This window comes from Ochotona curzoniae, unplaced genomic scaffold (genome assembly GCF_017591425.1).
Source record: "Ochotona curzoniae isolate NIBS_2020 unplaced genomic scaffold, NIBS_Ocur_1.0 scaffold_1852, whole genome shotgun sequence".
NCBI lineage: Eukaryota > Metazoa > Chordata > Mammalia > Lagomorpha > Ochotonidae > Ochotona > Ochotona curzoniae.
In genome coordinates this window covers 928,906-941,426 of record NW_024467087.1, presented here as the reverse complement: position 1 = coordinate 941,426, position 12,521 = coordinate 928,906, and the positions used below count along the sequence as shown (strand labels likewise).

Genomic DNA, 12,521 nt, shown 5'->3' with positions numbered 1-12,521 from the left:
TATGTTAGGTGTCTACTCTTAGCCAGTGACCTGTAATGTACATGATTATCTGGTTTGAAGTCACTGAATACAATTTCTCTTTCTAGTCTACGGATTTTCTGGAGTAGAAACTTTTGTGGTTTTTTTTTTTAAAGATTCATTTATTTTTATTGGAAAGTCAGATATACAGAGAGGAGGAGAGACAGAGAGGAAGATCTTCCATCTGATGATTCACTCCCCAAGTGATCACAGTGGCCAGAGCTACGCCAAACTGAAGCCGGGAGCCAGGAGCTCTTCCAGGTCTCCCATGTGGGTGCAGGGTCCCAAGGCTTTGGGCTGTCCTTGACTGCTTTCCAAGGCCACAAGCAGGGAGCTGGATGGGATGCAGGGCTGCCAGGATTAGAACCGGTGCCCATACAGGATCCCAGCGCTTTCAAGGCAAGGACTTTAGCTGCTAGGCCACCACACGCAAATTTCGTTTTTAATTGCATTTCTCCCAACAGTGTTAAGCCAGAGCTTCATCCAGCTTTCCCAAGGTGGTTGCATGGGCCCAAGGACTTGAGCAAACCTCTACTGCTTTCCTAGGCAAATTAACAAGGGGCTGAACTGGAAGTGAAACAGCAAGAATTCAAACCAGCACCCATGTGGAATGCCAGTGTAAAAGGTGGTGCTTTTACCTATTGCAGTGCAAGTGCCAGCCCCCTTTAACAATACATGTGCTCAAATGAGCAGCTCCCCATCGCCTTGCTTTTCATGAGTTTCATTTCCTCACAGCAGCTGGATTTACTCGCCCTGTGCTTCTAGACCTTTTTTTTCTTAAGATTTATTTCTTTTTATCTGAAAAGCAGATTTTATAAAGAGAAAAAGAGACAGAGAAAGATCTTTTGTCCACTGGTTCACTCCCCAAATGACTGCAATGGCTGACACTGAGCAGACCCAAAGCCAAGAGCATGGAGCCTCCTCTGAAACTCCCATGTGAGTGCAGGGTCCCAAAGCTTTGGGCCATGTTCTACTGCTTTCCCAGGGTTTAAGCAAGGAGTTGGATGGCAAGCGGAGCAGCCAGAACACGAACAAGAACCCACGTAGGATGCTGGTGCTATAGGTGGGGGCATGTTATGCAACCATGCCAACCTGACTTTTCAACACAACAATGGAAGAAATGAAAACAGAGAACAGGAAAAAAAAAAAAAGAAAAATCTGTAACAAAAATTTATAGCTCTTTTGCATTGCAATCATGTAAGAACTGTGGGGATTTTTAAACCACACTGTCCCTAACATCACACACACACAATTTCCCTTGGGCTCCACTCGCTGATCAATTATGTAGCTATTTTATTCAATGAATAGTGGGACTACAGGCTAGATTGGGCATACCAGCTTCCAACAGATGGTTATATGGAGACCAAGATTTCATCTCAGACCCTGATGCCCCTAGATATACTACCAGTGGGCATGGCTGCTGAGGGGCGTGGCCCCATGCCTGCAGGACCTATGGGAGCCACCGCAACTAAATGCAGGTCTAATTCTCCCCTTTCATCCCTACCCACTTGGTGCCTGGGAGGGTCCAAGGCAAACCTGCCTCCTTCCTGCCCTTTTAGACTTTGAGCTTTGTTTGCTGAATCTCTAGGCTCTGCTTCCAGGCAAGCCCTGGCATTTGCCCTTCTGTTCCACCAACTGGTCACAGACACCTCCTCTGAGCCTGGCCCTTGTTTGGCATGACATGCACGTTGTCTTAAACTGTCACTGGCGTGGCCTCAAGGTGTTCTTGTCAGTCTCTTCCCGAGATGCAGCTGGTGATGGAAATGCCTGGCGGTAGGATTCTTCCCTTTGAGGTTGACAGCTGCAGTCCTGCTACCTGGCACAGGAGGCTCCCTTTGGTACGAAACTCCTAGTGTGCCAAGGGAGCCCAGGCTGAGCTGGTACCACACTGAGCTGGCAGTGGGACCAGTGTCATGACATCCTACCAGGCAGGTCACATAGGTAAAATCAACCCTGACTCCCGGAAGCAAGCTGTGATTCTAGTGGGTCTGTTTATTGGCTGTCATCCCAGCTCAGCTCTACAGACAGAACTAGAAGTGGCCCAAGATAACTTTCAGAGCAGTGGATTGAAGTCAGGAAGCATGGACCTCCACCTTCCTTAGCCTCAGTTTTTCCACCTGTGAAATAGGGATGGTATATAAACGGTAGGGATTGTGAACAGGCTCTGTAAAATTAGTCTTCAAACTCACACTTTACAGTGTAAGCCACAGGTGAGTGTGAAGAGAGACTCTCGAGGAAAACTTACACTTTGGGATGGCAATCAGGCTTAGTGAGTAAAGCTGTTGACCGCAGTGCTGGCAGCCTATGTGGGTCTGGTTCATCTCCTGGGTGCTGTACTCCTCGTCCAGCTCTCTGCTAATGCTCTGGGAAAACAGGAGAGGATGGCCTAAGTGCTTGGTCCACTGCACCCACATGGGAGACCTGGAGGAAGCTTCTAGCTCCATTTGGGGAGTGAATTAGCAGATGAAACACATCTCTCTCTCTGTAACTGTACCTTTTGAGTAAAAAACAAAACAAACAAACAAAAACCTCGCAGTTGACAACGGCAGGGCAATGGGAGGTTGCTGAGAGTGGACGTGTTTACTGTAATAACCCCTAGCTCAAACTCGTCAGTTTTGTTCTTTTCTTCTTGAAGTAGAACAGGTTTTATTTTCTATTTTTTGCTAAGGGGCAGGCACATTTTATCAATCTGTATTTTTAGAAAAGAACACATCACACACTACATTAAAAAGAAGTCCATTTCTCTCCCTCTCTAGTAAGTGTTTGAAGGACAAAGCTATCCCATCCAGCCCAGTCAACCACCTCCCCAGAGGAGAACTTTGGGGAACCATGGTTTTGTAGGTCAGTAAAACAAATCAGAGGGTGCTGGGAAATTGGAGTCTAGGTGTGCGCTTTTGCTGGTATCAAACTCTACAACAATATGATGGCAAAGACAACAGACCGAGAGTCAGGGATGGTCTATTCTTAAGTCTTCTCCAGGACCCAGGCAATCTGCAGCATTCACTTCCATCCTGAGCTCAGTTCTCTCAGCTCAAGTGAACGTGCCATCCTGGAGCTCTTTCAGTTTGTCATTTTCTGATTGCTGGAGGTAATAACCATGGCATTGCTATGGTTTCCTCTGCAGTCGCCATACGTGCTGACATGCCATTTTATTCCCATGGCAACAGCTCCCTGCTGCAGGTGGGAAGGGTCGGGTTTTGCTGAGGGGCAGAGTGCTGGCAAAACTCACTCCTTACAGTGTCTGAGTGTATTCCACAGTCCTATCTGTGCCTTAGTGAGCTCAGCAGAAACACTCCAACAGTGTGAGGAAAAGATATTCCAGAACTTCAGTTCACACACACACAGATTAAATTAAATGGTCGTTGTGGTGCCATGTCCTATCTCACTTATGAGCAGTATTTGCATTATCAAACAATTGCCACACAGGCTGCTGACCTGAGATTGCAAAGATGCTGGCCTGTGAGTCAGGAGTCAAGCGAGACCTCACTACACAGGTATGTGCCTTCCAGCTAGTCCCCTGCCCATCTGAGCCACGGCCTCCTTGTCTGCATTGCTCTTAGCTGAGGTGTGTCCCTCTAAAACTCAGATGTGGAAATTCCAGACTCCATTTAGGACTAGGAGTGGGACATTGCTGCAGATGTTATTGACACACAGTCACATGGGGGCAGGGTGAGCCAAATGCAGTTACAGGGAGAGTGCAAGATGAGGAGAAATGCAGGAATCAGAGTGATTTTGCCACAAGCCAAAGAAGACCCCAAATGGTAAGTCAGGCGACAGGCACAGCATGGCCCCCTTCCCTCACGGCCCTCAGAAGGAACCAGAACCTTGAACTTTCTATCTGTTGTTCAAGCCGCTTGGGTTTGCTAGAGAGCCATGCAACAAGGACATCCTCTGTGTTCTCTGTCCTCCTGTGCACCCAACTTTTTCCTTAACACACACTCCTTGAGTGCCTACCATGTACCAGGCCTTATTCTGCGCATTAAGACAACCCTTCCCTTTGTGTTCATTCAATGTTTTAAAAGACTGCAGTACATCATGATTTCAGTCATTAGTACTGAAAATCGAGCAGAGACATCGTGTTATGCAGCTTTTGGTGCTTTATAATGAATACATTAACCGTTTTAGGTCTTTAAAAACGCTGGGCAGTGTTCGCCAACTGCAGTCCTGGGTGTGGGTGCCCTAGGGGTCTGAGGGGGTCACTGGGTTAGCTCCAGCCATGTAAAGGAACAGGGGGTCAACATTTCCAGCTTTGGGGACCTTAATGTCTTCTCCTAAGTATTTGACACTGCCATGTTAGACAATACAGACTGCACAAGTCTGGCTGGGTCCTAATCCAATTTGACTTAGGGATATTGAAATTTGAATGACATAATTTTCTCATGTCAATGACACGTCTTTCTCCCTTTGACTCATTCATTTTCAACCACTTAAAAACAGGGAGAAAAAAAAAAAAAAGAAACCTCTCAGCCTAACCCAGCTGCTGGCCGCAGACTGTGCACTCTGCAGCACAGTAATCCTCTCCAGTTCTGGTCCAAATTCTTAGGTTCGGGAAGTTGTTCTCCACTTCAGGGTACGGAAGTGGCCAGGGAGGGATTAGGAAACTGCAACTGGAATTCGGGCTTCTTGGAGCCTGGGCCAGCGGCCTTGGCCCTGCTCCCAGCTGCTGCTTTAGTCATCATCTCACATGTGGTCTTGGTTGCCATGTGCTGCAGAAAATAGATGTGCGGTCACAGCGCTTTGCAGGCGTTGACCTTGTAAGGGCTGTCCCCTTAGTAGCAGCCAGTGGCAACCTAATTTCATGGAGGCTCACCCGAGGCGCACACACCCTCTTGTGCCGAGACCTCTCCCTCCTTGCGCAGGCTCGGGAGGCCCATGCAGCCTTACTATTTGAGTCCCTGTTGTCTCATTGGCGGCTTTCTGAGCAGCTGCAAACTATGTTTCTAACTTTAAGTGCAAGTTGGGGTCAGCGGCCAGGGCTCTTTCAGCTCTGCCATCTCGAGTCACAGCGACTCCGGTGAGTGTTCAAACTACCTCCTCCCGGTTCCTTCCCACGGATGGACGTGCGCTGCGGGCAGTAATTAACGAGACATGTGCTCACCGGCTGGTGGAATAATGTACATTGCTTTTGTGTGTGTGTTGGTCTCAGGAACTGCTCCGTTGCCTAGCACCACAGCCCGCTCGTCTTTTCTCGCGGTTCATCTGCTCCAGTCGCCTTGGGCCGACAGAGACCCGAGACGCGAGCCAGAGGCGCCCGCGCCAAGTTGGGCGACGCGCTCGCTGGGGCGGACCATGCTGCGCGGCAAGTCCCGGCTCAACGTGGAGTGGCTGGGCTACTCGCCCGGCCTACTCCTCGAGCACAGGCCGCCCCCGGCCGGCCGCACGCTGCGGAGCCCCCGCCGGTAAGTCACGTGAGCTTCCACCCAGCCCGGGAGCCGCAGTGTCTGCGGGCTTGCGTCACTGCGCCGCGCCGCGCCGCGCCTGCGTGTTGCTCTCTGCGACCTGCTGCTCCGGGAGCGCTTCCGGCCCGGTCAAGCTAGGCCTGTCAGCCCCGGGCGCCTAACCCCCTTCCCCAGCCCCCAGCCCCGACCGCGGCACTGCGACGCGATGGAGCGCCTGGACAAAACGGCGCTGAACGCCCTGCAGCCGCCCGAGTTCAGGTAGCGCTGAACCCCTGCCTGGAGCACGGTCCAAGGAAAAGCCGAGTCCAGTGGGGTGTGCGTGGAGTCTGGAATCTCTGGGTCCTGCTTTGGGGGAGGGGTAGACGTGGAAGCACGCAGGAGCATGCAATCTGCCACTCTGGCCCAAGCCTTTCTCCTGGGAACAAGGGATCCGGGGGTCCCGGGCTGTCCATCAGCGGGCCCTAGGTTGAGCTAACGCTTCCTCTTTCATCCACATTGTTGCAGTCTCCACACTGCAGGATTACCTCCCTCAAGACAGGGATTCGGCACTTTTCTACTCCACGCTCCTTACAGGGCCCGCATCCTGGCGCCTTGATGTCTGTTGGATGAATGAATGAACGGAATGCAGGCACCTCCCCTTGCAATGGGGAGCGGGCAGCGGGGTGCCGGGTCAACTGAAGGAATCTGATGAGGGAGTAAAGCATTTGTGGCCCAGCGCCTTAGGCGAGGGCGGTGGGGAGCAAGTTAGCCACGTTCCTTAAGCTCTGTGTGCAAGGCTCAGGATAGAAGCTCTACATACAGTTCGAATTCTTACAACTTAGTGCCTCCAACGTCTTAATTCTCCAATTTTAAAGAAGAGGAAATTGACTCAGAATAAGTGACTTGTCCAAGATGAAAGTATTGGATCATACTGGCCCCAGATGCTTCAGCCTGGCCCAGCTGGGGTGGGCGTCCATTTCCAGAGTGAACCAGCATATGCAAGAGCTCTCCTGCCTTTCTATGTCTGTCTGTCTCTCTCTCTCATGCTCCCTTTCAAATAAATGCATTAACCAAATCCTTTAAAATATGCTGTACTTCTGCCAGGGTTAGTAGTATTTCCCGTTGCATCTTAGAGTGAACGATTTCTGCCACAGTAAGTTGTGCCGCCAACTGAGTGTGCACTGCAGAACTGCACATACAGCTGAGCAAGTCTAGGTGGGATAGAGATGGGCAGGCACAGGGATGTTCATCCTGATTTGGTTTCCTTTCTGAAAGAATGATTTTCATTCTGACCTTTCCACTCCTCATTTGTAGTAAATTGTGAGGACACTAAGAGATACAAGAGAAACCAAATGCCTCATGTCAGTGACGTTGTTTTGGACTAAATTCCTGAGTCTACCCAGGCCAGTTTGCACTAGCAGAACCAACAGCAGCAGTGGGCAGAGCCGGGAGCCAAGGAGCGAATACCATGTACACACTAGAAGAACTTTGCTGGCATTGGAGGCAGCTCACCCCAGCGTGGCACAGTGCTGCCCCACAACTAGCAACTTCATTTCCCACAACCTAGTCCTGTTGTTAAACAATACATGACTGTACTTGGTTTCATATTAGTGACTGTGTAATCCAGAAAGTTTTTAAAATGGATGTGAAAGGGAGTCATTAGAAGGAATTGAAGATGGATTACAACTCATGGGGTATGCTGTGTGTAGAGCAGGGAGAAATTGCCATGGAGAAAATGGGTGATGTGTGGATTTGAGGATTATAAGTGGTTTTGTTTAAAATGTTTTCATAGTTTTATCATCTTTTCAGCAATAAACGTTTATAAAAAAACAAAAGAATGAATTCTCAAAAAAATCTAACAAAATATAATCAGTTGGATTCTTGCTTCATCAAGTTAGATAATTTATAAATAGAAAATTTAAAACTTCCTGCTAATCTTGGGTTTACTTCAGGCATGCTGTTGGACTAGTTATTTGAGATCGTCTGTTTGGATGCAGGCATTGATGCTGTAACTTTTTCTCATAGAGCTGCTTTTTCTGCATGCCCTCAGTCTTGATCTGTCATGCCTATACCCTTAGTTTCAAGATATTTAAAATTTTTGCTTTTGATTTCTTGTTTGCCTTACGGACTATTAAGGCACGTGTTGTTTAATTTGCACATTTGTGAGTTTTAAACTGCTTCCTGATACTGATTTGTGCCGTGATGTGAAAAGTGCTTGAAAGGATTTTCAGTCTCCGTTGAATTTGTAGAAACTTCTTTTATGGCCTCCTACTTGTTCCTTCCTAGAGAATATGTTGTATGTACTAGGAAAAATGCATGCTAATGCTGTTGCATGGAAAGTTCTACATATGTCCTGACGTCCATTTGTTCGAAAGTGCTTTCATTATTGAAAGTGAAACATTATTATCATACCACTGATGTTTCTTCCTTCAGCCTAGTCATAGTTGCTTTATAATTTGCTATTCTGACGGTGAGAACAAATTTATGAGGGATCTTCAAAAAGTTCATGGGAAGTGTGTACCGTGGACATGCATGTGATGGAAAACCATGTATGTAGTTCACATTTTTTGCACCAAGATCTTTTAATTACATTTCCTGGGGTAGTATCTGTATTTATGATTGTTGACATTCTCTTGATGGTTGATTTTTTTTTGTTGTTATTAAAGAATGACTTGGTTTTTATAGTTGTTTTTGACTTGATGTCTATTTGATGTGGTGTAAGAATAGTCACCCCTGCTTTCCTGTGGCTACTGTTTCATGGTCATCTCTTCACTCAGTCAACTCCTCCAAGTTAAAATGGGCCACTTGTAGGGAGCATGTAGGGGAGCTCTCTCTTTTTTAAAAAAAAAATTCATTCTGCTACTCTGTCTTTTGGTTGAGAGATTAATTCATTTATAGCTAAGATTATTGTGGGTAGGTAAGGACTTATCCCATAATTTTGTTCACTGTGTTGTGATTGTCATGTAGGCCCTTTGTAAGTTTCTTTCCCACATTATCTACCTTTGGATTTTCCTTTTTCTGTAGTGCTATGCATTGAAGCCATTCTCTCTTGTTTGTGTTTCTGCTGTAGTTTTTGTTTGTTTGTTCATTTTGGCTTTGTGATTACCATGGAGCTTTTACATAAGGCATCTCACAGTTACGATAGATGACGTATTGATGGCTGTCCATGCGCCGCAGCAGTAGCCTCAGCATTTTCTGTAGTGGCTTTTGCAAGGGGAGATTGTACCTGCAAATGGGCCTGGGCTGTTGGGTATACAGGCTCTGTTGGCTCTGGAACCTAGTGGCACACTCTCCACGCAGCTTCTTCAGCTGCATTGAGCTTTGTGATAACTATAGGATTTGGGTGTCTAGGCTGCAGGATTTTGTAGTAGCAGTGATGATGGGGTAGTTTCTTAGGGTTCTTGAGGTTGAGAGTTTTGGGGACCCCCTGTTCTCCCTTTCCCCACATTGAGGATGTTTGGCTGAAGGGGTCCCCCAGGGTGATAGGGCTGATGTTGCAGTAGCACAGGTGACTATAGAGCCTTTAGAACCTGGTCGTAGTTACTCTCTGAGACAAACACAGCTGTTCCTCCATGCTGAGAACTCTAACACTGGAACGATCACTCCCTGGTACTGCAGGCCCAAAGCAAAGGAGACTAATTCTGACCCTGGGCGTCTAACGTGTAGCATTGGCATGGCTGTGGAGGCTGTTCCAGGGGCTTTGCCTAATGGCAGAGCAGAGGCTGAGCCACTGGAACACAGTGGTAACTCAGGCACAATGAGAGGGAATCCTGCAGAGTGGCAGCTCTGGAGCATGGAGTGGTCTAGGTTCTCTAAGGTTGGGACAGTGACAGTAGGGACTCCAAGGCTGATGTGCCTTAGCAGCTGGGAGTCCCGGAGGGCACGGCAGTGTGGCTGTGTGGCACAGCTTGGCTAGTGGTTTGTTACCCTGCGAGGGAAGGGCACCACATCAGTTCAGGTGTGCTTGGGAGGCATTGCGGTACATGGGACTGTTCTGCTAGGCAACACTGCTGGCCTTGGGCACCACATGGGCCCCAGCAGTTGAGGCTCCATTTGCTCCCTGGGTGTGAAACTAGTTGGGGAAGGTAAGTTGCCCAGAGAGTTCAGGAGATGAAGACGTAGCTGGGTTCAAATTCCATCTGCATGAGCGGAGAGGCAGCTGTCCTTTGTTCAGGCTAACAGCATCGAATTTGCTCAGCTCCCAATACATAGGTGAAGTGCCTTGCCCTTGTAGACTTAACCTTGCTTGGATGTCTCTGCCATTGGCACTGTGAAGCCTGTTCTGCTGGAGGGCCTGCTGCCAGAATGGGTACAGAAGTGACCTCCACTTTAACACAGCTTCGCTAGGACTCAGTGGGTTCCATTGGACCTCAGTGGCAGTTTTTGGAAGGTGATCATATAAAGGCCATGTTTTAGCTGAAGCAATGCCAGCTGTCCACAGCATGGTCTCTGGATCCTTACAGCTGTCAGGCTGTATCCCTCTTGTTCCTGAGGCAGGCACAAACTTCCCGGCATCTTGCCTGTGGGTATTTATAACACTAGGGACGGAAGAATGTGTGGATATGGCTGTGTGAGCCCTAATTTTCTGTTTGTTTGCTTCATTCCAGAACTGAAAGTTCATTAGCATCTACCCTGAAGACGCTCCTGTTCTTCACAGCTTTAATGATCACTGTTCCTATCGGGTTATACTTCACTACCAAATCATACATATTTGAAGGTAATCATCGGCTCTCACCGCTGACATTTGCCCCCTTGCTAGATTCTGAGCCTTCTTTGGTCCTCTCTGTAGCTATCAACGGGCTATTCTTATTTTTTCCTTCTATTTTGATTTTCACACATCATGTTACTTCAGAGTTTTCATGACAGCAGCTCTTATCATTTGCAGTTTCTATCAATTTGACGTCATAAGTTTTTTTTGTGAAATAACCTGTACATTTTTTAGAATGCCCTGGAGTACAAAGTTGGACTGACATGGAGGAAGGAATTTGGGGGAATGGGCTTTTGGTATCAGACATGGGAAAGAAGAAAAAGTCCCAATTTTGGTATTGAAGTCCTTTAAAAGAGTTGTAATGGTTCCATTTAAAGTATTTTTTCTCAGATATTTTGATGAATAGTTGATTCACAGTAATCCACAGTGTTTAGTATGTGCTGGGTTTTTTGTGCAGTGGTATGTTTGAATTAACTGGACCCTTTTTTCTCTTGATAGGTGCCCTTGGGATGTCCAATAGAGATAGCTATTTTTATGCTGCTATTGTCGCGGTGGTCGCGGTCCACGTGGTGCTGGCTCTGTTTGTATACGTGGCCTGGAACGAAGGCTCACGACAGTGGCGCGAAGGCAAGCAGGATTAAGGCAGCAGCACTTTTTGATAGCATTAACCTCATTTTTTATATAGCAGATGTTATGGGAGCATTGGTGAACTTCAATAAAATTGTCAGAACACATGAAAATCAGTCTTAAAGAGTCACATTTGGCTACTATAAATCGTGATCCTTCTAATGCAGTGATTTGTACAAGTGATTTTAACTGTATAGGTCTCTTATTTTCAAGTGAGAATTGGGAAAAGCTAATTCCAAATTAGGAGGTTGACTGGTTTCATATTATTTCACATAAGAATTTGGCTATCTTACAAAGAAAATGTTTTGTCTTACAGTGCTTTTGAGTTTTACTTCTGGATGTGTTGTTTTATGTACAGTGAAGCAAACCTTAACTTACCTTCTCCAACTGGAACACTTGCAATCAGGAAAATACCTGGTGTTTGGCTTTGGGATTTTTCTTTCTTATTGAAAATTGCTCAAACTGTGGACACTAGAATGAACCTAAATTCCGCAGAAAAAGCAATTTTTTTAAAGTTTATTTTAATTTTATTGGAAAGGCGGATATACAGAGAGGAAGATCTTCCGTCCGATGATTCACTCCTCAAGTAACTGCAACGGCTGGAGCTGAGCCAATCTGAAGCCAGGAGCCTCTTCCGGGTCTTCCACTCGGGTGCAGGGTCCCAAGGCTTTGGGCCGTCCTCCACTGCTTTCCCAGGCCACAAGCAGGGAGCTGGATGGGATGCAGGGCTGCCAGGATTAGAACCGGCACCCATATGGGATCCTGGCCGTGCAAGGTGAGGACTTTAACCAGTAGGCTATTGAGCTGGGCCCAGCCCACAGGGAATTTTGCATGAAGCATCATCCCTAGGCAGGAGGACTCCGTCACCGTGTTTGGAGTAGAGCTGGCAGGCAGGAATGAGGCTAACTCGTAGCCATGCCTGTAAAAAAACTGTGAGTTTCCTGAAGGAGCTAATGAACAAAGGGCCAATTTCCGGCCTCAGCTTGCTTCCTGGGTGCTCCGCAGCCCAGTTCCTTCATAATCAGCCGCACACCTCCCTTCAGCACTGCGGCTCGGCTTCCCATTGCACAACTTGGGATGATTCAGTTGAAAGTTGCTCTTCCTGTTTTTTAAAAATGATTGTGTGATGTTATAAAAATTTACACTTAAAATACTAATTGTTGCATGTATTAGGAGTATAAACCTGAAGGTACATTACTTTTATTGAGAAGTATTGGTATTGGAATTTCCAATCTATGGGTCGTTTCAGTCAGAGCTAAGTTACAGCGTGTGTGTGTGTGTGTGTGTGTGTGTGTGAGAGTGAGTGTGTGTGAGAGAGAGACTTACTGTCTTCCTGTCTGACTGCTGTTGAGGTCCTTCCTCATAGAGGAGAGTAAAGGCCTCTGGCGTTACTTCCGTATCCTTAGTCTGCATTCTTTCTAGCCGTTTGCTACTATTTGTGCACAATCTCAAAATACTCCCCTAAATGTGTATTTTTTGTCATAATTATAGAACCATAATTTATATTCTCTATAGAAAACTGGAAAATTAATATTCCAACAGGCAGACAATTATCATTCTCCCAGTAGTGCCACCTTTCAGTTTAGAACATGGTTGTATTCTGAAAACTATATCTTCATCTAGGTTGGATACACATTATAATTTTGTTTTCACTTAAAATTCTCAGTTTTACCTGATAGCTATGTACATTTTTTAGAGAAGTAACTACTGACCATTTTCTTAAAAGAGCATTCTCCCTTTTCTGTTTTAAATGTATGCTTGTTGTTACTGAAATCCTAGTGGGTAGGCCG

The 12,521-nt window shown here is 46.8% G+C and overlaps 1 protein-coding gene across 2 annotated transcripts; it reads left to right on the top strand.

The window, feature by feature from the left end:
* The first annotated feature begins 5,249 nt into the window (after window positions 1–5,249).
* Window positions 5,250–10,839, top strand: VMA21 (vacuolar ATPase assembly factor VMA21). 2 transcript variants are annotated; one of them, XM_040999615.1, is made up of 3 exons: window positions 5,250–5,417; window positions 10,004–10,113; window positions 10,603–10,839. In XM_040999615.1, exons 1-3 carry the CDS (start codon window positions 5,308–5,310, stop codon window positions 10,743–10,745), a joined length of 363 nt encoding a protein of 120 aa, XP_040855549.1. In that variant the 5' UTR covers window positions 5,250–5,307; the 3' UTR covers window positions 10,746–10,839. The 2 variants fall into 2 exon arrangements, with proteins under 2 accessions (XP_040855549.1, XP_040855550.1); XM_040999616.1 differs by lacking the exon at window positions 5,250–5,417 and adding an exon at window positions 5,528–5,675.
* The last annotated feature ends 1,682 nt before the right edge of the window (window positions 10,840–12,521 follow it).